Here is a 22,521-nt window from a genome sequence, read left to right on the forward strand (position 1 = left end):
AAAAAAACAACCTCCTGCCAATGCAGGAGACATGGCTTTGATTCCTGGGTCAGGAAACACCCCTGAAGAAGGAAATGGCAACCCACTCCATTATTCTTGACTGGGAAATCCCATAGACAGAGGAGCCTGGTAGGCTTTAGTCCCCGGGGTCATAAAAGAGTCAGACACAACTTAGTGAATAAACAACAATAAAAAGTACGTGTGTGTTAGTCACTCAGTCGTTTCTGACTCTTTGCAACCCCATGGACTGTAGCCCACCAGGCTCCTCTGTCCATGGGATTCTCCAGGCCAAGAATACTGGAGTGGGTTGCCATTTTCTTCTCCAATAAAAAGTATAATAAAAAGTATAGGAGTTTCTAAAGAAGTCTTTCAGTTGTCTATTCCGAGATCATTATTGGTCTTTATGAGAGCAGTTTAACTGGAGTGCCAGGATAACAAAATACTGTATGTTGCATTAGATTAGGATTTCTTAATCTCAGCACCATCTTTTTGTTTTTTGACTGCACCAGGTCTTAGTTGCAGAATGTGGGATTTTTTTTTTTTCTCTTTTAGTTACGGCATGTAGGATCTACTTCCCTGACCAGGGATTGAACCTGGACCCCCTGCACTGGAAGCCGCAGAATGTTAGCCACTGGACCACCAGGGAAGTCCTCTCAGCACCACTGATGTTTTGAACCAAATAATTCTTTGTTGTGTGACCTGTCTTGTGCATTAAAGGATGTCTAAACAGCATCGAAGCCTTTACCCAGTAGATGCCGGTAGCATCCCCCCTCTACGTGGACCAACAGATGTCTCCATATTGCCAAGTGTCCCCTCAGGGTATAATACCCTGTCCCCACTTAAGACTCACTGGATTAGATTGAGATGGGAAGGGGAAAGAGACAAAAACCAGTTTATTTTTTCCAAAAAACTATTATTAGGAGGTAACATCTTCTTTAAAAAAAAAAAAAAAAAAACTTTTTCTTTTCCTAATATGCAAACATCTGTTTATTCTAAGTTTCATTTTTTAAACCTAAGCTGCCTTGGGTTTGAGTGGGAAAGATACCCACTCCAACCTTCTCTAATTCCTTTAAATGAGTCATTTGAAAAAGGAAATGTTTTATTTATAAAAGTCTATAGATTCAAAATAGAATTTGCAGGGAGGGGAGGGGGGGAAGGAAGGGCCTGCAGCTTGCAGGATTTTAGTTCCCTGAACAGGGATTGAACCTAGGCCCTCAGCACTGAGAGCATGGAGCCTGACCACTGGACCGCCAGGGAGTACCGGACAGAAATATTTTAGAGTTACACATTCATTTTCTAAGAGAACACTCCATTTTGACAATCTTGTGACAATGCTGAGGATTCTAGCCAACTTGCAGTGGAAAACATTTTTCTGCTTCTGATATTATGATTCTGCCAACAGCAATGTCATTAAATATAATCTAAACATTGAATATTAGTCCATAAGCAGAAAAACCCCTCTCAACAGAGATGATCTCTTTATTTTACAGCAAACAAAAGAAGTAATATCAAAGCTCTATCATCACTATTTCTTTGGTCTCATACCATGAAACAATTGATAAGGATATATTAATAAATGTGTTACAAATGTTATTTGCTAGATTTAGAGCAAAATTAGATTCTAGAGCCAAAACTTGGTAACCACTTATTCTTTGTTCTCTAACTTATCTTGTCTCACCATTTCTCTCACCATTTCCTACCGTTTACTATGAATAGTCTTCTCTAGCTATTGTCAGAGCTAGAATATCCAGTCTATCAACCAACTGGATATCATTGCATTCACATATTTTCAAACCTAATATCAAATTACTAACCTGTGGACTTTGGCTAACTCTACCAAGATAGAGTATGATATTTTGTTTTTAGAAGAGTCAAATGTGTCACTATATTTATGTTTATGACTGGGTTAAAATGAGAATCTGGTCATCGGTCATGAATAAGCCACAATCATTTACAGAGCTGATATTGCTGGAAGGTCTTTAAATAGCATCCAGACAACAGCCTTATGCCACTGTCTTAGAACCCAAAGGGGATGCATTTCAATTAAACACATATTTTAAAATTATTTGTGTCAGGCATTGTGCCAAATACTGGAAGAGAATAATAAGTAGCATGGATGTGGCTCTGCCCATGAAACCTGTAGTCTGAGAAAGAGAGATACATGTGTGTAAGAGCTAGATGTGTGCAGAAGAAAGATAAGATATCTGTGTGCAGTAGATGTAAAAACTCCTCAAGGCACAAATGAAACAAAAAACTTAAGAATCAGGAATTTTAATGTTTCTAAAATAAAACTGACAAATATCTTCAAGCACATTCCCCCATTGATCTCAATGGTACCTCACTTGGTTGTAATTATGATACAGCCATGTCACCAGTTACTTCATATGTGCCCCCAGGTTGCCTAGATTCTTTGTGGTTAGGTGGGGTGGTATGACCCATCTGGCCACTAGCCAAAGGGCAAGTTCTCGTCCTATTCTGTTCCCCTAACATTGTGAACACTAAGGACTCCTATTGAGATGATGAGACCTCAAGACCTAAAGGAGCTTAGAGCAATCATTAAACCACAGGAAAGAAAGCCCCAGGGAACTGTCTGACCTGACCAAGAGCTTTACAGAGCGAGAAACAAACTTTCCATTGTTAAACTGTAAATTGTTTAACTGCTGGTAAGTAAACTTTTACCAAAAGAACCTGTCTTATTCTGATATATCATCTCATCACAATAAACAAAAAAATGCTCTGAATCTTCACAATAAAAGGTTGTTTTCGTGTCCCTGCATTTGGCAAATCCCTATTTCTTTTCTTTTTTTTTTTGGCAAATCCCTATTGATCACTTACTAGGTGTCAGGGCCTACTTCAGGTGTCAAGTATACTGTGATGAACAAGACAAAGTCCCTGCAGCCACAAGGAGCTTACATTTTAGTGAGGAAGACAGACAGTAAGCAACTAAAATTTTCAGGCAGTGATAAATGCAACAATGGAAAGAAAGACCTTCCTTCTTCATCCTGCCCATTTTCAGTATGTCTCACCCCTCTCATGTTCCTTCCCTCCCTACTCAGCTCTGATTCTCCGCTCCATCATTATGTTCATTGTCTCACCCACATCTTCAACTCACCTTTCTCTCCTGTCTTTATACTTGTCTAACAAAAGGCAAACCTGGTTAAATCCAAATCTTCACTACTTCTACACCTACTCCTAGTAGCTGAATATGGATGCAGAAAAAATATAATCCTGGCTGGTCTCACTCTGACTTCTTGGCCACTAATGTCAATGGCTCCTCCTCGCCACTGCCTGGCAACCCTACCACATTCATCCCCCCTTCTCCCATATGAATAGCTCCCATTCCTCTCTCTGAAACCGCCAACTGTCCTCTTCCACACTCACTGTCAAGGATTCTACTCCTGATTTCACTGAGAAATTCAAAGGAGTAAGAACTAAAGCTAAAGCTCCCACATATTTGCCAAACCCACCAGCTCCTCTCCTTTGCTGTTTCAGCTTCCTCTCCTGAACCTGGAGCTGGTGAGCTCCAGTGTACAGTCTTGACCCTCTCCTCACCTCTGTTGATATTCACTCTGCTAGTGAGGCCCTTCAACCTAGACAGCATATTAAAAAGCAGAGACATTACTTTGCTTAGAAAGGTCCGTCTAGTCAAAGCTATGGTTTTTCCAGTAGTCATGTATGGATGTGAGAGTTGGATTATAAAGAAAACTGAGCACTGAAGAATTAATGTTTTTGAACTGTGGTGTTGGAGAAGACTCTTGAGAGTCCCTTGGACTGCAAGGATATCCAACCAGTCCATCCTAAACGAAATCATTCCTGAATATTCATTGGAAGGACTGATGTTGAAGCTGAAACTCCAATACTTTGGCCACCTGATGTGAAGAACTGACTCATTCAAAAAGAGCCTGATGCTGGGAAAGATTGAAGGCAGGAGGAGAAGGGGACGACAGAGGATGAGACAGTTGGATGGCATCACCAACTCCATGGACAAGAGTTTGAGTAAACTCCGGGAGCTGGCAATGGACAGGGAGGCCTGGCATGCTGCAGTCCATGGGGTCACAAAGAGTGGGACATGACTGAACAATTGAACTAAACTGAATGAGGTCTTTCAGGCTCAGGGCTTTAAATACCATCTACTGGATTGCCATTCCCTTCTCCAGGGGGTCTTCCCGACCCAGGGATTGAACCTGGATCTCCTGCATTGCAGGCAGATTCTTTTTTTTTTTTTTTGCAGGCAGATTCTTTACCATCTTAGCCACCAGAGAAGCCCTCTTATATAGTGACAATTCCCACATCTATATCGTGAACTAGAGCTTCTCCTGCATGCAACTCTCACATCCAACTGCCTAGTCTGAATCTCCATTTGGAGTTAACAGGAATCTCACTGGGCTTCCCTGATGGCGCAAGTGGTAGAGAATCTACCTGTGATGCGGATTGCAGGTTGGACACGACAGAGTGGCTAAGCATACACACACAAACCTAACAGGCCTAAACGAAATAACTGATTTCCTTCCCCACCACTTCTTGTCCCTCCCCACAACAAATACCCCTCCTCCCCAACCCCTGAGGTCTTCCTCATCTCAGTAAATGGCTGTTTATTGGGGCCTCCCTGGTGGCTCAGATCTAAAGAATCTGCCCCCAGTGCAGGAGACCCAGGTTCAATCCCTGGGTCAGGAAGAGCCCCTGGAGAAGGGAATGTCAACCCACTCCAGTATTCTTGCCGGGAGAATTCCATGGACAGAAGAGCCTGGCGGGCTCCAGCCCATGGGGTTGCAAGAAGTTGGACACGACTGAGTGACTAACACTTACATTGACTGAAAACCCCCAAATCATCCATAAATCACATTCAAAACTCCAGAGGATTCTTAGACTATATCCACTATCTCCACTGCTCTCATTTATTAGTAGTTAGGATCTCTTTTCAAATGCCATCTTATTAACAAGATCTTCCTTAAGTATCAAATACGTAAAATAAAACCCCATCCATCCTACTGGTACTTCGCATCTCTTTTAATCTACTTTACTTTTATAGCTATTCACAGTATAGTGTATTCACTTGTTCACTGTCTCAACTAGAATGTAAGCTTGAAGATGGCAGGTCTTAGTGACTGGCAGAGAGGAGGTTTGCAACAAATATTTTTGAATGAATAAGTGAATTACTGAAAAAGAATGGAAAGAGAATAGTGATGGTATTGGAGTAGGAGAAGCACTTCAGCATAGAGCTATTGGAGTTTTAAGCAAGAGTAAATGAAAACAAAAAACTCCCATAGATTACCTTGGCTGCTATGTGACTAGTAGGAGGTGGAGGCAGCAACGTGGAAGCCACCTGATCAGTGAGGAACTATGTCAAAATCCAAGCAAAACAAGAGAGTGGACAGGATTGAGTGGCCCCAGAAGAGTGGGAGATGGTTTACAATTTGAGGGAAGAAATGACAGAATTTGCTTATGTTTTCAGACAGAACTCGCTTATGTTTTCCGTAGGGGCACAAAAGGAAAAGAGAAGATTCAAAGACTATGTCTAATATTTGCCATACAAAGCGGAATCCATTCGGGCAAATTTAACCGACCCTGTTTCTGATATAAGTGCGTCCAATAAAAGGATCCTTTGGGCAGACAGTGGTTTTCGGCGTGGGGCGTGAAACCACGGGGATCACAGACACAAAGGTGGAGCATTTGAGCGGGGTGTAGGGGAGGAGCAGTGTTCCGTTTTAACAAAGCCAAATGTGAGTTTATTGCGAGGGTTTCGACCTACAGGCCGGGAAACTCAAGGCTATGGGAGCAATGTGTTCATTTTTTTTTTTTTTTTTAAGTTTTAAAGGATTCTGAGGAGATGGCACCCGTCTCCAGGAGAAGAGTCTGGACTGGGCGATACCGTTTTTGTAACGAACACACACGACTTCCCCCTAACATTTATGGGTCTGGAAATCTTTTTGTCTCCGGTGACGCGAACTTTCTATGCAGTAGGATCTGTTTCCTCGCGATGCACTTTGCAAGCGACGAGGTCCTCCTAACAGCAGATTCAGGAGTCCTCAGCAGCGGCGTGAACTCTGGGACCCAAAGGAGATCACTCACTCAGTAATTCCCCTCAACCTCTGGGAAATAACTGTAGTAGGGACTTAACTGGATGTAAACTTCTTCACCCTCCCTCCCTCCCGCCGCCTCCCGGACCCACGGCCGCTCCTCCTCCTTTCCGGGAACGAGCCGCGGAGACAATACACAAGCAGGCCCCCTAGCGTTCTTCCGCTCAGCGCCGCCACGCCGGCCCCGCGCCCGCTCCCGCCCGCCGCCCGCGACGCGGCCTGTCGGCTTTCCCGGCGGAGCGCCGGATCGGCGGCGGGACGTCACCAGGGCGGCCCGGGAGGGCGCGAGGGCCCTGCGCCCGCGGCCGGGGCGACCTCTCGAGGCTCCACCCCGGCACGGCGGGCTTTCCTCAGAGGCGACCGCCCGCCCCGCCCCCCGCAGCCCCGCGCGCGCCAACTCCCAGCTCGCGGCCCTGATTGGCCGCCGCATTCCCGCTTTCCTTCCCGAACCGCCATTTTGAAAATCTTGTTGATTCTGGGCAGCCGAGAGCGCGGCGCGAGCGTCACGCCAGCGAGCGGCCCGTGCGCGTCCTCCTCGGCGCCCGTCGCCGCCTCCGGGAGCCTCTTCGTGCCCTCGCGCGCCAGGCCCGCGGCCGCCGGGACCCGCGGTGAGGGCCGCGTCGGCCGAGGGGAGGCCGAGGGGGCGCGCGGAGCCCCGCCCGCACCTCCGCGGCCATTCGGACGGCGGCCTGGGGCGCGGGGGGAGGGGAGGGGATGCGGGGCGGCCGGCGGCGCGGGGCCGGGCGGTGGGAGGGGCGGCGCGGCGGCCGCGCTTTCCCGCCTCGGGACGCGCGACGGCCCGCGGGGCCGGAGAGAAAAGCCGCCCCCCCCGGGGGAGTGAGAGCCGCCGTCCCGGCTACGCGGGGAGGCAAACTTTGAGGCTGGGGCTCCTCGCGGCTCCCTGGGGCGACGCAGGGTGGGCCAGCCGCTCGGGGCGGCCGGGGGGGCGAGGGGAGACCGAGCCGAGGGGTTTGGTGTGCTCCGCGCCCGCAGGTCCACAGCATGTCCTCCTCGGGCACAGCTGCGGAGGGAGAGGCAGCCCCCGCCCAGCCCGCGTCCGAAAAAGAGCCCGACATGCCCGGCCCGAGAGAGGAAAGTGAAGAGGAGGACGAGGACGACGAGGAGGAGGAGGAGGAGGAGGAGGAAGAGAAAGGTGGGGAGCGGACGGCGTCTTTCCTAGTGATGGATTGTACCGAAAACGCTTTTTCTGGCTCTTTGTGCACTTAGAGACGCTCAGTCGGAGTGATTTTTTTTTTCAGTAAGAATGTGGAATTATCTGGGGTGTGTGTGTGTGTGTGTGTGTGCGCGCGCGCGCGCGCGCGCTCCGAGCAGCAGTGGAGAAAATAACTTTGTGAATTCCAATTTGAAAAACAAAATCCTCGTTCCGTTGTTATTTCGGAATGCCGTTTACTTCTCACCAGCAACAGACGTTCATAACATTTCACCGTTTGGCAGGAAGTTTGTAAGTTTCAGATCTGTTTTTTTTTTGTTTGTTTTGGTTTGTTTTTTTAATTGCTGGCCTTGGGGGTGTACTACGGTAATCTTTTATTTTTGCTCTTCAGCACACAGCCTTTGCGTTTCGAAATTGTAAGGCTCTTGACAGTAAGAATTGAATTAGTTGTTAATGCTAGACCTGGAAATATTTTAATCGTTCGAGTATATTTGCTGAACTTCAGCAGATGTTCGTTTCAGAGGTTTTGGGGAGTTACTTTCACGGGGAAACACCGGTGAAAGCGGTTGCTACTTAAAAGTAGAGTACGAAAGCAGTGAACTGTGAAAAGAAAGTTAAAGAACTCAAGAGTTGTCTCAGTTTTGGTGTGGAGAGAGAACAGTAGTGATCTATGTGACTGGACGCTTGAAACGGGGAGAACCTTACTGAACTGAGGAGTGGTCCCGCGGTCAATTTATCCAGGATTCACGGGGCAGTGCGTCTTGAGGTATGCCAGCTTCATGAAATGTTTCCAGCCACTTAAAACTCCGTATTGGAGATCTTAGCATTCTCTGATGATATTAGCCCAATCTGGATTTATTTAATACTTGATTACGACTCAGCCAAACTTGGGAAGAGGTTTGAGATTTTCGTCCCAAACTCAGGTTTCACTGTTGTTGTTGTTGTTGTTTTCTTCCCCAAGCCTAAACCAGTCCATAATCAGCATTTTATAAATACAATCTGGGTTGACATTACGTGGTGTGCTTTTGTTTGTGTAAAGTGGTAGGTGCTCTAAGAGGGGAAGCATGCCCGCATTTAAGTACAGAAACGCTTGGGAGAAAAATACGGATTAATTTTAAATTATTCATAATGTAATAACTGAAAATTGGCTGCAGTATTTCACTGCCAGTCCAAGACTTTCTCAGCACTTTTTCCTCCAGTTCTTGCTTTTGGATACCACTGAGATGATGAATTTCTTCGCATCAGGAAAAAATTATAGAAGTCATGTGTTAAATAAGGGCGCAATAAATGACCAGTACAGTAATGCTTGGGAGATTGATAGTTCAAATTGTGATTTTTTTTTAAAAAAAGACGTGAAAATTAAAAAAAAAAAAAATGCCCAGGAAGTTCTGTAGTTTTCTTAAATTTGTTACTGTTCTGTTTTCCTCTGAGGTGTTTGTGTGACAATTTAAATCGAGGATGTTTTTATTCTACTTAGCCCTGAAAATATAACTCTACTAGTGAGGCATCATAGAAACACGGCACTGAAATTTGTGCCAAATAAGGGGTGGAATTGACTTGACTTGGCGACGGTTTGGGGAGTGAGGGGAAAGGTGGCAGGAGATGCCTCATAAAACATGACTTCTAGGTTTCTGTCGTTGGGAGCTGGGTAGATTATACTTCCATTTTCTGAAACGTAGAATTCACGAAGGTGAGTGAGCTTGGAGATGATTATGACTTCTGTTTTGGGTGCATTGAGTTTGGCGCCGGTAGGACATGAAGTGGAGCTGTCCAGTTGACAGTGAAGCACAGGAGACTGCTCTGGACTGGAGGTAGACCAGGGAAGTCATTAGCTTATAGACGGTAATCAACGGCCAGTGAAGAGCACACATCCTTCAGGGAAGGGAAACCGGACGATCTTCAGAGTTGCTTTAGAGTGCTGCCTGTCCCTTCTTCAGCTAATACACGAATGGCCAGGACACACCTTCGGGAGGCCCTTTCTTTTTATTAATCCTTTCTGGGCAGAGCCTTATGTCTGCAGATCCTCCCTGTCCTTCAAAGCCAGCTCTGATGTTTTGATCCTTTTACCATAATCCTAAAAGAATTACTCTTTCATCAACTCACAGAACTTCAATTTTATCTTTCTTGAACTGTATTATCTTCTTTGGAGTATATTTGAGTCTCCTAGACTCTACTAGACATGGTCTCTTTGAGGAAATACTCAATTTCTTTTTTTTCTTTAATTTATTTATTTGGCTGCACGTGGTCTTAGTTGTGACATGTGGGATCTGGTTCCCCAACCAGGTCTCAAACCCAGGGCCCCAGCATTGAGAGCTCAGAGTCCTAGCCAGTGGACCACCAGGGGAGTCCGTCAGTTTCTTAATCATCTGTTGATGCCCCCTTAGTATCTGGTGCAGCTTTGCACAAAACAGGCATTCAGGTGAATAAATGGAAGGCCTTCCAGCAATATGTAGTGTCCTCTTATTTGTCTGAGTCTCTCTCAGAAAGTAAATGGGTTTTAGAAAATCGAGCTTAATGTTTTAAGTGTTAAAGTATATACTACCTAGCTTAAAAAAATGCAGTCCAGCCTAAACATTGCAAAACTTTCTTCCCCCAAGGTTTTATGACCGTTATTGTGAACGTCATTTATCAAACTACAAAGTAATGGCATCCCAGCTGATTGCCTTAAATGTTAACTTGAGAATTTTACCCTAGCTTTAGTAACCTGGGTGCTCTGCCTTATTGTTCTTGTTTTTCTTTCTTCTGTCCGCTTACTAAATTACTGCTTTCCTTGGTTATCTCGTGAAATTCTTATATCTCAGTTTCAACTTGCTGTTTTTTGATGTACAGTAAACGGAATCCCAATAAATAGAATATGTCTTAATCAAATTGTAGGTTAATGAACATCTTGGTGATTTTTCACAAATTCTGTAGCAATAATTGTAGCTGGATAAAAGTTTATTTGCTTTCTGATTTTTTTTTTTTTTTTTTTAAGCACCAGTTCCTCTGTGAGGTTGGCCAGGTAGATAAAACGTTACGAATTAAAAATTTTCAGTGATAGAGAAGGAAATGGCAACCCACTCCAGTATTCTTGCCTGGAGAAGTCCATGGACAGAGGAGCCTGGCGGGCTGCAGTCCATGGGATTACATGACTGAGCATGTGTGCATGAGGGTGGAGGGAGATGGGTTGGTAGCAATAAAGTGGTAGAACTAAAAAAAAAATTCTTAGTGATGATACTAACTTACCAAGTATTTTCACCTCTTGTGTCATTTGCTTCTCAAAATCATACTTAGGAGAGTAAGATACTAGGTTTCTACAGTTTTTTTTCCCCTACATGTTGATATAATATATCCTTTAAACTTTTCCTTACTTAAGAAGTGTTAAATTAACTTCTAGAAAAGAGCCTCATTGTGGAAGGCAAGAGGGAGAAGAAGAAAGTAGAGAGGTTGACGATGCAAGTCTCTTCCTTACAAAGAGAGCCGTTTACAATCGCACAAGGTAAGTTTATATTCCTTTCATTCTGCAGTGAAAATGCCTCAGTATACAAAATGATGCTTAGCAGTGTTTAGTTTTTAGTGTTTACTCAGTACTAATATATTGCAGGTGTAATTTAATTTGTCCTATGAGAGCAGAAGTTATATGTAAATTAAGCTCTAAAAATAACTCTCATATGTTCTAACACATAATGGATGTTTAACATGGTATTTTTTTTATTCTAGGAAAAGGGCAGAAACTTTGTGAAATTGAAAGGATACATTTCTTTTTGAGTAAGAAGAAAACAGATGAACTTAGAAATCTCCATAAACTGCTTTACAACAGACCAGGAACAGTAAGACCTTTTTTATACTTTTTACCTAGTAATGTACTTATGTGTTAAAATACTTTACAACAGGAACATAATTTTAGTTCTGGAGAGGACTTTAGTTCCAGAACTAAATCAACTAGATCAATCTCCATTCCGTACAAGTGAGCCAACTGACAGACAGTTTAATGATGTATCCCAGGACATGTAGCTAGATATAGCCATTAGCGTTGTAACATCCAGAGCTCTTTATACTGTAGTTGTTTTTAAATGAAAGTGAAAGTCGCTCAGTCATGCTTTCCATGCTTTTTTTCAACCCCATGCACTATACAGTCCACAGAATTCTCCAGGCCAGAATACTGGAGTGGTAATTCTCCAGGGGATCTTCCCAGCCCAGGGATCAAACCCAGGTCTCCTGCATTGCGGGCAGATTCTTTACCAGCTGAGCCACAAGGGAAGCCCAGGAATACTGGAGTGGGTAACCTATCCCTTCTCCAGCAGATCTTCCCAACCAGGGAATCGAACTGGGGTCTCCTGCATTGCAGGCGGATTCTTTACCAGCTGAGCTATCAGGAAGCCCATAGTTTTTAAGCCAAACTAAAATTTCAGATTGTGAAATCAAAGTTTTGATTTAGTGATCTTTAACTGTGTTAGAAGAAATTTATTTTTTGAATGTTTCTAGCCATTCAGAATAAACGATACAGAATATTGCCTCTCATTTTGAGGAAATATCTGATAAACCAGGGAATCATTTTTTGCTGATAGTTTGTTAAAATAAATCAGTGTTTCATTTACTGATCATAATACTGGTCACACAACTTCAGTATTGCATACAACTGAGGACACTTCGCTTTGGGCTATGCATGGGCAAAGTAAAGCTTGACGTTGTTAGGTTGTCTTAAGCGTGGTAAGCTTTGTTTTCCTGTGTGTTACCTCATTCAGCCCTGACAACAGTCTGATCTACACAAGTCCCGTTACTGCTAAATGATACTGACTTTTGGAGGTACTCTGTTCTTAAAGACTAACTCCCTGACTTTCTTGTTTGAAAAATTAATATTACTGGTAACTTGTATTACTTAAGGAAGGAGTTTTTTTTTTTAAGCTATTTATTCATTTTGGCTGCACTGCCTGGCTTGTAGAATATTTATTCCCCAACCAGAGAATGAACCTGGGCTTTGACAGTGAGAGCTGAGAGCTGGAACCACTGAACTGCCAGGGAATAAGAATGTTTTTTAAGTAGTAACTTTCCACTTCCCTGGGTGCTATCAGATAACATTTAATTGTGGTTTTATAATTACTCGGGAAATTTCCCAAATGAAATACATTTAAATTCAAATTGTTATTTTCAAAGAATTAAGTTTGTAAACGTTTTATAATGTTAATAGTTTAGTAACAAATGCAGTTTTCCATTGTGAATTTTACAATGTGGATTAAACCAGTATTGTAACATGGAGAAAGATGTGAAAAGAAAAATGTTGGCATTGAAATTTTTCTTGTATACATTACTGGGTAATAAGTAGCATTAATAATAGGAGAAACGTTTTCAGGTGTCCTCATTAAAGAAGAATGTGGGTCAGTTCAGTGGCTTTCCATTTGAAAAAGGAAGTATCCAATATAAAAAGAAGGAAGAAATGTTGAAAAAGTAAGTTATCTTTATAAATAATCACATTTAGAATGTGCTTCAGCTTTTTTTTTTTAAACATTTAAGTATAACTGCCCTTACATTTTCAGTAGACTGCTGATTCTTTGCTTTAAATTCCAAGACCATGTCATCATAAACTTTTTTTTTTTACCATAAACTATTAACTTGCTTTCTGAAAAATAGTGACTATAAAGATTATTGAAAGCTCAAAGACATTTCTGTTCCTTAGAAGAATGATACACGGAGGTAAATTATTCACACAGCCCCAAGTTCAGAAAGTCCAAAGGGAATGTAAATGTAGTAAAAACTCTTCCACTCCTATTCTGTGTCAGCCGCTCCATTCCCTCACATATAAGTGCCATTTAAACTATTTTGAAGATAATCAAGTTAATAGAAATAATTTCCATCCTAATGCAAACAAGATGATATATTCTTTTTAAACAATTTTTTTAATGAGATGATACATTCTTACAAGTTTTTTATTAAGTCCCCTGTAGTTTAAAACTCTTGAGTATTAAATATGATTACCTATTACCTTGTTTGAGACATTGTCAGTAGGAATACTCAAGGGAAAATGTAGTATTTAATCACCAGCCAGAAGAATTAATAAGTTTGTGAACTTTAAGTAATGAAAAATTTTACATTATTTTCTAGTGAATGAAGTAAGTTTTTTCTTATACTGCCATTAAAACTTAAATGGTAAATTATGTTTTCTGTTTATTAATAGTACCTGGCTATATTTTGTGCATGCACCAGTCAAGAGTATTGGGAGTATTTCTAAGATTCAGAGAAACTCTGGCTGCTTTCTTAATGTTTGTGGCTGAGCCAGTTGGGTTAGCTCTTATCTTTATATTGTGGAGAATGTTTATAAATTTTCCTACGTAATCACATTGGCTTTTTCCATTTTCTGTTTCAGATTTAGAAATGCCATGTTAAAGAGCATCTGCGAGGTTCTTGACTTGGAGAGATCGGGTGTAAATAGTGAACTGGTGAAAAGGATCTTGAATTTTTTAATGCATCCAAAGCCTTCTGGCAAAGTGAGGATCAATTTTTACTATTTCAGTAACAAATCAATTCTATTTAGCCTCTCCTTTCTCTCTTTTTTTTTTAATGAACATTTTAATAGCAGCTTTGCTTTCAATATTCAGTAATATCTTCTACATTCAAAGAATTTGCCTTTGGTTGACATACCCACAACAATTTTGATAGAGAAAACAGAAGGCATACAGATGTGTTCTCCCTTATCAAGCATAAAGGATGTAAGATTAAGAAAGATAGATAATTGTTATGTAAATGTCAAATGGGACAGAAATTCAAAGAAATCAGAGTTCTGTATCTAGAAGACACTTGAACAGAAATAGGGCTGAGGAGGAAGTGTTGGGCTGGTGAGGGAGGGTGTACAGCCTGTAATCAGATCCAGAAAGACAAGGTGGTGTGTTAGAGCTGGAGATTTACTAGATACTGGAGTAAGGTTATGAAAAAGGGGTGGAAAAAGCTGGCTTTTTGAAGTTTCTTGGGTTGGATTTCCGGAAACTTCAAGAGAGCCCAGGACAGAGGAGTGAAATGGTCTTAACGGTTTTTGCCATTCTTCTAAAACCTGGATTCAGTTCAACTCAGTCACTCAGTCGTGTCCAACTCTTTGCAACCCCATGAACCTCAGCACACCAGGCCTCCCTGTCTATCACCAGCTCCCGGAGTTTACCCAAACTCATGTCCACTGAGTCGGTGATGCCACCCAACCATCTCATCCTCTGTCGTCCCCTTCGCCTCCCGCCTTCAATCTTTCCCAGCATCAGGGTCTTTTCGAATGAGTCAGCTCTTCACATTAGGTGGCCAAAGTATTGGAGTTTCAGCTTCAAATCTGGATTAGATTTGCCCTAATTGTTTAACAGTAGCAAAAGACATCACTGAATTGAAGTGTTAATTATCTGAATTTGCCTTTTCAGCTTAAGTCTTTCATCAGTTATTTTCTTTATTTTCTCATCTTAATCGGAAAGAATTGAGAAGAGATCTAGAGGGCCTAGGAGCTCAGAGTCCATTAGTGAGGAGAGAAGGGCGTTAAGATTAGAAAACTGGGAAATAGCTCTGGGACTTACTTTTGCCTGCTCTTGGTCCTGTTGACTATTAGCTAGACAGTGATCCCTAAGGATATTTTTGTCACGTAGCTACAAATTGAAGAGGTCTGTAATGGGGAGGGAATTCTCATTGGTTTATCTAAAAGATGAGTTTGAACACTATTTCCCCAGAAGCAGTTACTAAGTTGCCTCAATTATGAAGGATGTGTTTAATTCAGCTTTTCCTCAGTGGTTTTCAAATGTGTTTAGCTTCAAGACCCTATCACTCTCTTAAAGTTAATGAGGACCTCTAGAGCTTTTGCTTATGTGAGTTACTTTGATATTTGGTAGTGGTGACTTAGTCCCTAAATCATGTCTCACTCTTTGTGACCCCATGGATGATAGCCCACCAGGCTCCTCTGTCCATGGGGTTTCCCAGGCAAGAATACTGGAATGGGTTGCCATTTCCTTCTCCAGGAGATGTTCCTACCCCAGGGATCGAATTCAGGTCTCCTGAATTGCAGACAGATTCTTCTTACCGACTGAACCACCAGGGAAGCCCATTTTGATATATACTGTATTCTAAATTAAAACTGAAAAATTCTAAAATAGCAGCAGACCGACTGCATGTTAACAAAAGTAATATTTTGTCTGAAAAACAGCTATACTTTCCAAAATTTTAATGAGAGTGACATTCTGTTTTTGCAAATCTGTTTGTGTCTTGATTTAAGGCAGGTCTATTCTCATTTGCTTCTGCATTTCTTTCTCTTGCAATAATGTATTGTTTTGCTTGAAGTATAAGAAAAAAAATCCAACGTCACACAGCTATGTAGTTAGAAAAAGGGGGGATATTTTAAAAAGCCGTTCAGGTAATTTTGGATAGTCTCCTTTTATACAGCACTAAACCGCCACAGTTTGGGGAGGGGTGGGGGAGTCTTAAAGGTTAGTTGTAATGTATTTAAAACCATGTTAATAAACTTGAGCCTTTTACCTGTGTGTGATTTTGTAATACGTACCCTCCATTTGGAAAATACTAATTCCCTGAATTAGTCGTATCTTCCAAATGTTGGTACTTTCCACAATCAAAAAGCCAGATTCACTAACATAACTATTATCAGGGACAAAAAAAATCTTTAGGTACTGGGAGGCTGTCAGGCCCATGATAGTGGAGGTGAACTTTCCAAAATTTAATTTTCACTTGAAACTTTGAAATTTATCATTGGAAACAAGTGCTGTTAGTTTGGTGTGTTTTGTGTGTGTGTGTGTTTTTTTTTTTAGGTGACAAACTCACATTCATTTTTGAGAATATGTCTATCAAATACTAAGGCTGAATAGGCATCATTTTTCACTTATCCTTTTAAAAATGGTGTTCCAAAGAAAAAAGTAGCTGACTGGGCAACCCCGTGGACTGGAGCAGCCCCCAGGCTCCTGTGTCCATGGGGTTCCCAGGCAGTCTCACTGCTCAGCTGCACAGATGCTTCTTGTCAGGAAAACCAGGGGGCTCCTCACGCAGCCCGAGCACTGTGTGTGCACCTCCCGTGTTGTTGTGCAGGTGTTGTCAAGACGCACTCAGAAGTTGAGAGTTAACATCAGGGACTAGTGTGTGGTTGGTTATGAGGTTGTGAGGAGCAAAAGGACTACAAACACAAGTTTCTGCCTCAGTCTCGATAAGGTATCAGTAGGTTTGCCTGCCATCGTTTCTTGAGCAATCACTACAAATGTCAGGGCAGTGAAAAGAGCAAATAAATACTCTCTTGATATTACTATGAAAATAGTTCTGACCTTTAGGGCTTCTGGGAAGGTCTCAGGAAACTCCAGGGTCCATGAACCATACTTTGAGAATCATTGTTTTATCTTTTTTTAATGACGTCTTATTCTTATATCCATTTTTCATATCTGATTTTGTGATGATGACTCCTTAAGCTAATGGTATCAATCTCAGGCTATTTTTCTATGCTACCATATGCTTCCGTCATTTAAGGAAAACACTATAAAGTCATTAGTATTCATCTTTTCTGCTCTAGAATAGTCCTAAAGGTGCCTAAAAGTGTTGATTTAACATTGTTTTACTCCTGTTGTACTTCTACCTTGTTTGTTAATCAGATTTTGTTCCTCAAAGGGGATGATGCTCTTGACACTGGTTTCTGATGAATATATTCAACTATTTTTAGAACCAATAGAGGAAAGTTCTAAGGCACTTTTATATTATTACTTTTTAAAAATGAAGATCTCTTCATTTATTTTTAGAAGTTGCATTTTCTTGATTGGATTCTTGAATGATGAAACATCCTTTCATTTTCTTGTGTAGATTTATCCAGCATCCCCGCCCCATTCCAGTCCTCATCTTAACTGATTTCACATACAGATTATTTTCTCAACACCTGCATCTGGTTCCTGAGCTGACATAGGGAGATCACTTTTTTCAAATATATTCATGTCTTGGATTTCATTTAATGAGTAGTGAGTTTAGACAGTGAGAGTTAGCTTTTCTCCAAACAAACATCAAAGAATTCATCAAGATGGATTGATTCCTGGTAATAGATGGTAATGACAGTAGTTCACATAATAAGATTATCTGTATATGTTTATTCTAGGAGATTTATGGAGAACCTCTTTGAGAAATATGTTTGTCCCACTAACTTAGTTTCTAGAGGCACCTAGATTGACTATTTCCCAGTCTGCCTTTAGAAGGGTAGGTTGGGCAAGCTGGAGGCTGTCCCGTGGGTTATAGATAGCCTCAAAGTGCCACATGACACAAAACAGCCACTTCTTAATTTTGGTGTGGGTGACAGTGACTCCGAAGCCTGGGAGTTCCCGAAAGGGAAGGGAGCTGTGGTTCTGCTGTATTCGTGAGAGATACTAAAAGTTACTGAGAATGTGTACACAATTGCATATCTTAAGGTTATGTTATGGAATTTTCCTTAATGTTTCTGCTTATTGTGGAAGATAACACAGGCAAAAACAAAGACAAAAGATACCCATAATTTTAATTCCTTAGTGTATATCTTTTCAGAATCTTTATGCAAAGTTACTTTATGGTTTTCAATTTCTGAAGTTACCAAATACTCCCCTAAGAAAGCATTTAAAAATTAAATTTGTTGGTTAATATAATCAAATCATTTTCCTCATGTGATCTCTGCTTTTTAAATATGCAAGGTTTAATTGAATATCAAAGTAATGGCAGTGGCACTTATTTCGTAGTTCCTAATTAGTTTCATAATTAACATACTCAACACTTACAGCGTGTTTAAAATCGTAAGTGAGAATGTAATCCTGGCATTACTGAAAGTAGAACCCCTAGGTAATATGAATATAAACTACATGGTTCATAAATTCAGGACGTGTAAAGTGAGGTTTTATTTCCTTTATGGATGATGTCTCTCAGTCTGTTGATTGGAGGGTCCCCTAAAGCAGGAAGACAGTGACAGTTTTAATGTTGATAGGAAATAAATTATGAGTCTAACTGAAAGTATTGTCCCGATGAAGTGTAAACAGATGTCTTAAACGTCACACAGTGTGCCCTCAGACTTCTAGTCCTATATCAGTATGTGAAGAGTCTCTTACCTGGATGTTTAGAGTTCTAAACAAAATGAATAGCTATTGGTAATGTAGGCAGAAAGGTTAACATGACACGTGGAGTTAGAGGTGTATTACTCTCGGTAAAGCTGCTAAGCTTGTGTCAGGAAAGAAGCGTGATTTAAGAAGCTATTGAGTTGAGAAGTAGTTATCAAAACAGGTGATTGACTTGGAACTGTAATATCTCATTGATATTCTTTATAAGACCTCATTGGTATTCTTTATTTTACACAGCCGTTGCCAAAATCTAAGAAAAGTTCTAGCAAAGGCAACAAAAAGGAACGGAACAGTTCTGGGATGGCCAGGAAAGCTAAGCGAACCAAATGTCCTGAAATCCTGTCAGATGAATCTAGCAGTGATGAAGAGGAAAAGAAAAACAAAGAAGAGTCCTCAGAGGATGAAGATAAAGAGAGTGAAGAGGAGGTAAAATGTTGGCACTTTTTCCTCATTTCTTTTCATGGGGAGAGTTAAATATTTGTCTGTATGATAGATTGGTCAGGAAACACATATATACCATGTTGGTGGTTTTTAATTCCAAAGACACAGAAATGATGAAGTGTAAGCCCTTTCTGTTTCTTAAGGAGCTTTTAGTTTTATTACTGTGCCAGAGTGTAAGAGTTGGAAAAGAGTGAGGTTGGTGTGGACTTGATTTGCACTGGACCTTGTAGACTAGAGTACATAAATGAAGGCGGGGCGGGGGTGTGTGTGACAGGAACATAAAGGAGATCTTACGAGAATTTTTTCCTATATATCAGTATTTTTTGATTGACTTGTGCTTTTTTACTGTTTTATGCAAAAAAGCAAGGGATTTAAGGACCACCATTTTATCTCATTTGGGGATTATTTAATGAGACTGGCAGCATTTGAAGTTTATTTTGTTGATGGGCAAATTTTGTATCACTTAGAAATGCCTGCCATTTTCTTTTACTTGGGAGTATTTTTTAAATGTTGGGACGTCCATGGTGGCTCAGTGGTAAAGAATCCTCCTGCCAGTGCAGGAGATATGGGTTCAATCCCTGGATCAGGAAGATCCCTTGGAGAAGGATATAGCAACCCACTGCAGTATTCTTGCCTGGGAAATCCCACGGACAGAGGAGTCTGGCGGGCTGCAGCAGTCCACGGGGCAAGTAGATAAGAAGATGAGTGGGTACAAGGAGTGATTTCCTATTGTTAGTAGTGGTTTGCTGACTCTGTTTTCATGTTTTGGTGCTCCCTTTCATGATCAGAACTTGCTTGGGTAATCTCCCTTGTTTTACTTAGGGACTTGGTTAACATGGCTTGACCTTTTGGGTGGAGATGATTTTTCAGTGTGGAGGGAGGGAGGGCTGTCTTGTGCATTGTAGAGTTTGCCTACTAGAGGCTAGTAAGCACACCCCTGCCCCCAACCTTTAGTTGAAACCAAAAGTGTCTTTAGACATTGCCAAGTGTCCCCTGGGGACAAAATCACCTTCAGTTGACAGCTACTCTATTAGAATAAAGATGTGGTAAACTATGTTTTTAAAGGTTTGCACTTTGTGTTTATTTGTCTTTAGGTATTTAAAAATCCGTGCGTGTTTTAATGTCAGATTCTATAAAGACGTCCGTAAAGCTAAGTGTGAAACACTTGCTAATTTTAAAAAGAATACTACAGATCCAGCAGGTGTTTCATAAATAGTATCTTAATATATTTCTGGTGTGAAGGAAGATGAGTAATCTGAGCACTGAGGTTTTTATGAAATAGATTTTAAGGAAGTGGGAGGAAAACATGTTTGTTTATATGTGAATATGTAATAGTAATAATTCTGCAGTAGATTTCCTCATTCAACACATTTTTGGTTATCTACTATGTGTATTCATTAAACTTTGCAAAACCTTTTCAAAGGCAGATTTAAAGCATGAAAAGTTGTCTTAGAATATAAACATTTAATTTTTTCATAGAGGTACATGGCCTTTGGAAACTGAGTTCAGATCCCAGCTGTGTTCTGATCATCACTGTTTGGCTTTGGGCAAGTTACTTACAAACTCTGTATTTCAATTTCCCATCTGAATAATGGGGATAATAGTAGTAGTAGTGTCTTCCAAAGGTTGTGTTAAGCACTTAGAGCAGTGCATAGCACAGTATTAAGTAAATATTAGCTGCTGCTATTACTGTTACTATTAAGATGACATTTTATCATATGTAAGATTTCTAAATCCAATCTTCTGTCATTACTAAGGTGTAAGTTTAAAAGTGAGGATATTTTACACTCATTTTTTCATTGCTTTCCAGATTATTGTCCCTTTGTTCTGAGTAGAGTTAGTTGTTGTCGGTGAATGCAAATAACTCCTGATTCATGACTATGTTGGTTGTTGTATAAGGATCACACGTGGAACTGTCCCACTACAAATCAGAGCTTTTCTTTCTACAGTGCCTTAAATGAGGGTCTTGTTAGAAATCCAGGTCAAATGATGAAAATCCATGAAGGGAAAAAACACAAAAATGCTTTTCAGACATTCAGAATTAGGTTGGTGCAAAAGTAATTGCGGTTTTATGTTGTTGAACTTTCCCATTTGATATTGGAGTACTTTTTTTTTTTTTTGGAATACATTCTTAAATGTGGTTCTATTATTCATTTTAATATGCGTTTCTCACTCTTTTTTTTGCTAATGACTTATTATTTGCTGTTTATATTTATTTTAGACTTTAGAAATTATTCTTAGACATAAAGCAAATTTGAGCAATTTTTTTAATCAAGTTCAAAATGGGTTGTAAAGCAGCAGAGACAACTCAAAATCAGCAACACGTTTGGGCCAGGAACTGCCTATGAAAGTACAGTGCAGTGGTGGTTCAAGAAGTTTTGCAAAGGAGAGCAGAGCCTTGAAGATGAGGAGCATAGTGGCCAATCATCAGAAGTTGACAATGACCAGTTGAGAGCCATCATCAAAACTGATGCTCTTAAAACTACACGAGAAGTTGCTGCAGAACTCGTCGACCATGCTGTGGTCATTAGGCATTTGAAGCAAATTGGAAAGGTGGAAGAGGTTGATAAGTGGGTGCCTTGTGATCTGACCAAAAATAAAGTTTTTCTTTTGAAGTGTTGCCTTTCTTATTCTATACAACAACAATGAGCCATTTCTCGATTGGATCGTGATGTGCAACAAACAGTTGATTTTACACAACTGGTGATGACCAGCTCAGTGGCTGGACCGAAAAGAAGCTCCAAAGCACTTCCCAGAGCCATACTTGCACCAGAAAAAGGTCATGGTCACTGTTGGGTGGTCCCATTTGAGCCACTACAGCTTTCTGAATCCTGGCGAAATCATATCTGAGAAGTATGCTCAGCAAATCAGTGAGATGCACCAAAAACTGCAACGCCTGCAGCCAGCAGTGGTCAACAGAAAGGGCCTAATTCTTTTCCATGACAACACGCGACTGCATGTCACACTTAACTAACACTTCAAAAGTTGAAAGTATCGGGCTACAAAGTTTTGCCGCATCCACCATATTCACCTGACCTCTTGCCGACTGACTACAACTACTTCAAGCATCTCGACAACTTTTTGCAGGGAAGACGCTTCCACAACCAGCAGGAGACAGAAAGTGCTTTCCAGGAACTCGTCGAATCCCACAGCACGGATTTTTTTACGCTGCAAGAATAAAGAAACTTATTTCTTGTTAGCAAAAATGTGTTGATTTTAATGGTTCATATTTTGATTAATAAATATGTGTTTGAGCCTAGTTGTAATGATTTAAAATTCATAGTCTGAAACCACGGTTACTTTTCAACCAACCTAATATACAGTCCCAGAGCATAAAAGCTGTATCATCATGCTGTATGGTTTTTCTGCTTGGGCTGGTAATGATAGACTTCATAAAATATACTAGTAAAATCTGGACTGAGAAGTCTTTGTTTTTCCTGTTAAAATCACCCTCTCACAAACAGTAATTTTTCATTTCTCTGCAAAGACTTTAAAATTTAGGGCCATTCCCACAAACTTTATTGCTAATTCTGTTACTGTGAAAGGCTCCAGTTGCCTTTGAAAGGTAAGTGCTGGCAGGAGGGATAGTATTTCTATAGTAACTTTGTTTTCCCTTTTTCTTCTATTTTTTGAAGACTCAGTTAAGTGGCAGCCTCATTAGGGACTTCATAAATGGAGATATTTTTGTTCAGTACTGTGAAAAGACCTCTTATTTCTAAGAGGCCATACAGAAGAGTTGCTGATTGATGGGAAAAGTTGAGGATTGCATATAGATAGATAT

The 22,521-nt window shown here is 40.9% G+C and overlaps 1 protein-coding gene across 3 annotated transcripts in view; it reads left to right on the plus strand.

Moving 5' to 3' along the window:
* Positions 1–6,543: 6,543 nt before the first annotated feature.
* The window catches only part of DEK (DEK proto-oncogene), a 29,306-nt gene continuing 13,328 nt past the window's right edge, over positions 6,544–22,521 (plus strand). Inside the window, exons 1-7 of one of the 3 annotated variants that reach the window (XM_061147537.1) lie at positions 6,544–6,685; positions 7,071–7,230; positions 10,625–10,726; positions 10,948–11,057; positions 12,578–12,672; positions 13,589–13,709; positions 18,537–18,725. In XM_061147537.1, coding sequence (XP_061003520.1) covers positions 7,080–7,230; positions 10,625–10,726; positions 10,948–11,057; positions 12,578–12,672; positions 13,589–13,709; positions 18,537–18,725 — 768 coding nt within the window. In that variant the 5' untranslated portion in view covers positions 6,544–6,685; positions 7,071–7,079. Of the gene's footprint in view, positions 6,686–6,997; positions 7,231–7,995; positions 8,015–10,624; positions 10,727–10,947; positions 11,058–12,577; positions 12,673–13,588; positions 13,710–18,536; positions 18,726–22,521 lie in introns of those variants that run through there. The other 2 variants (XM_061147538.1, XM_061147539.1) reach the window with 2 other exon arrangements.

The sequence above is a fragment of the Dama dama genome, chromosome 7 (assembly GCF_033118175.1).
Source record: "Dama dama isolate Ldn47 chromosome 7, ASM3311817v1, whole genome shotgun sequence".
Classification (NCBI taxonomy): domain Eukaryota; kingdom Metazoa; phylum Chordata; class Mammalia; order Artiodactyla; family Cervidae; genus Dama; species Dama dama.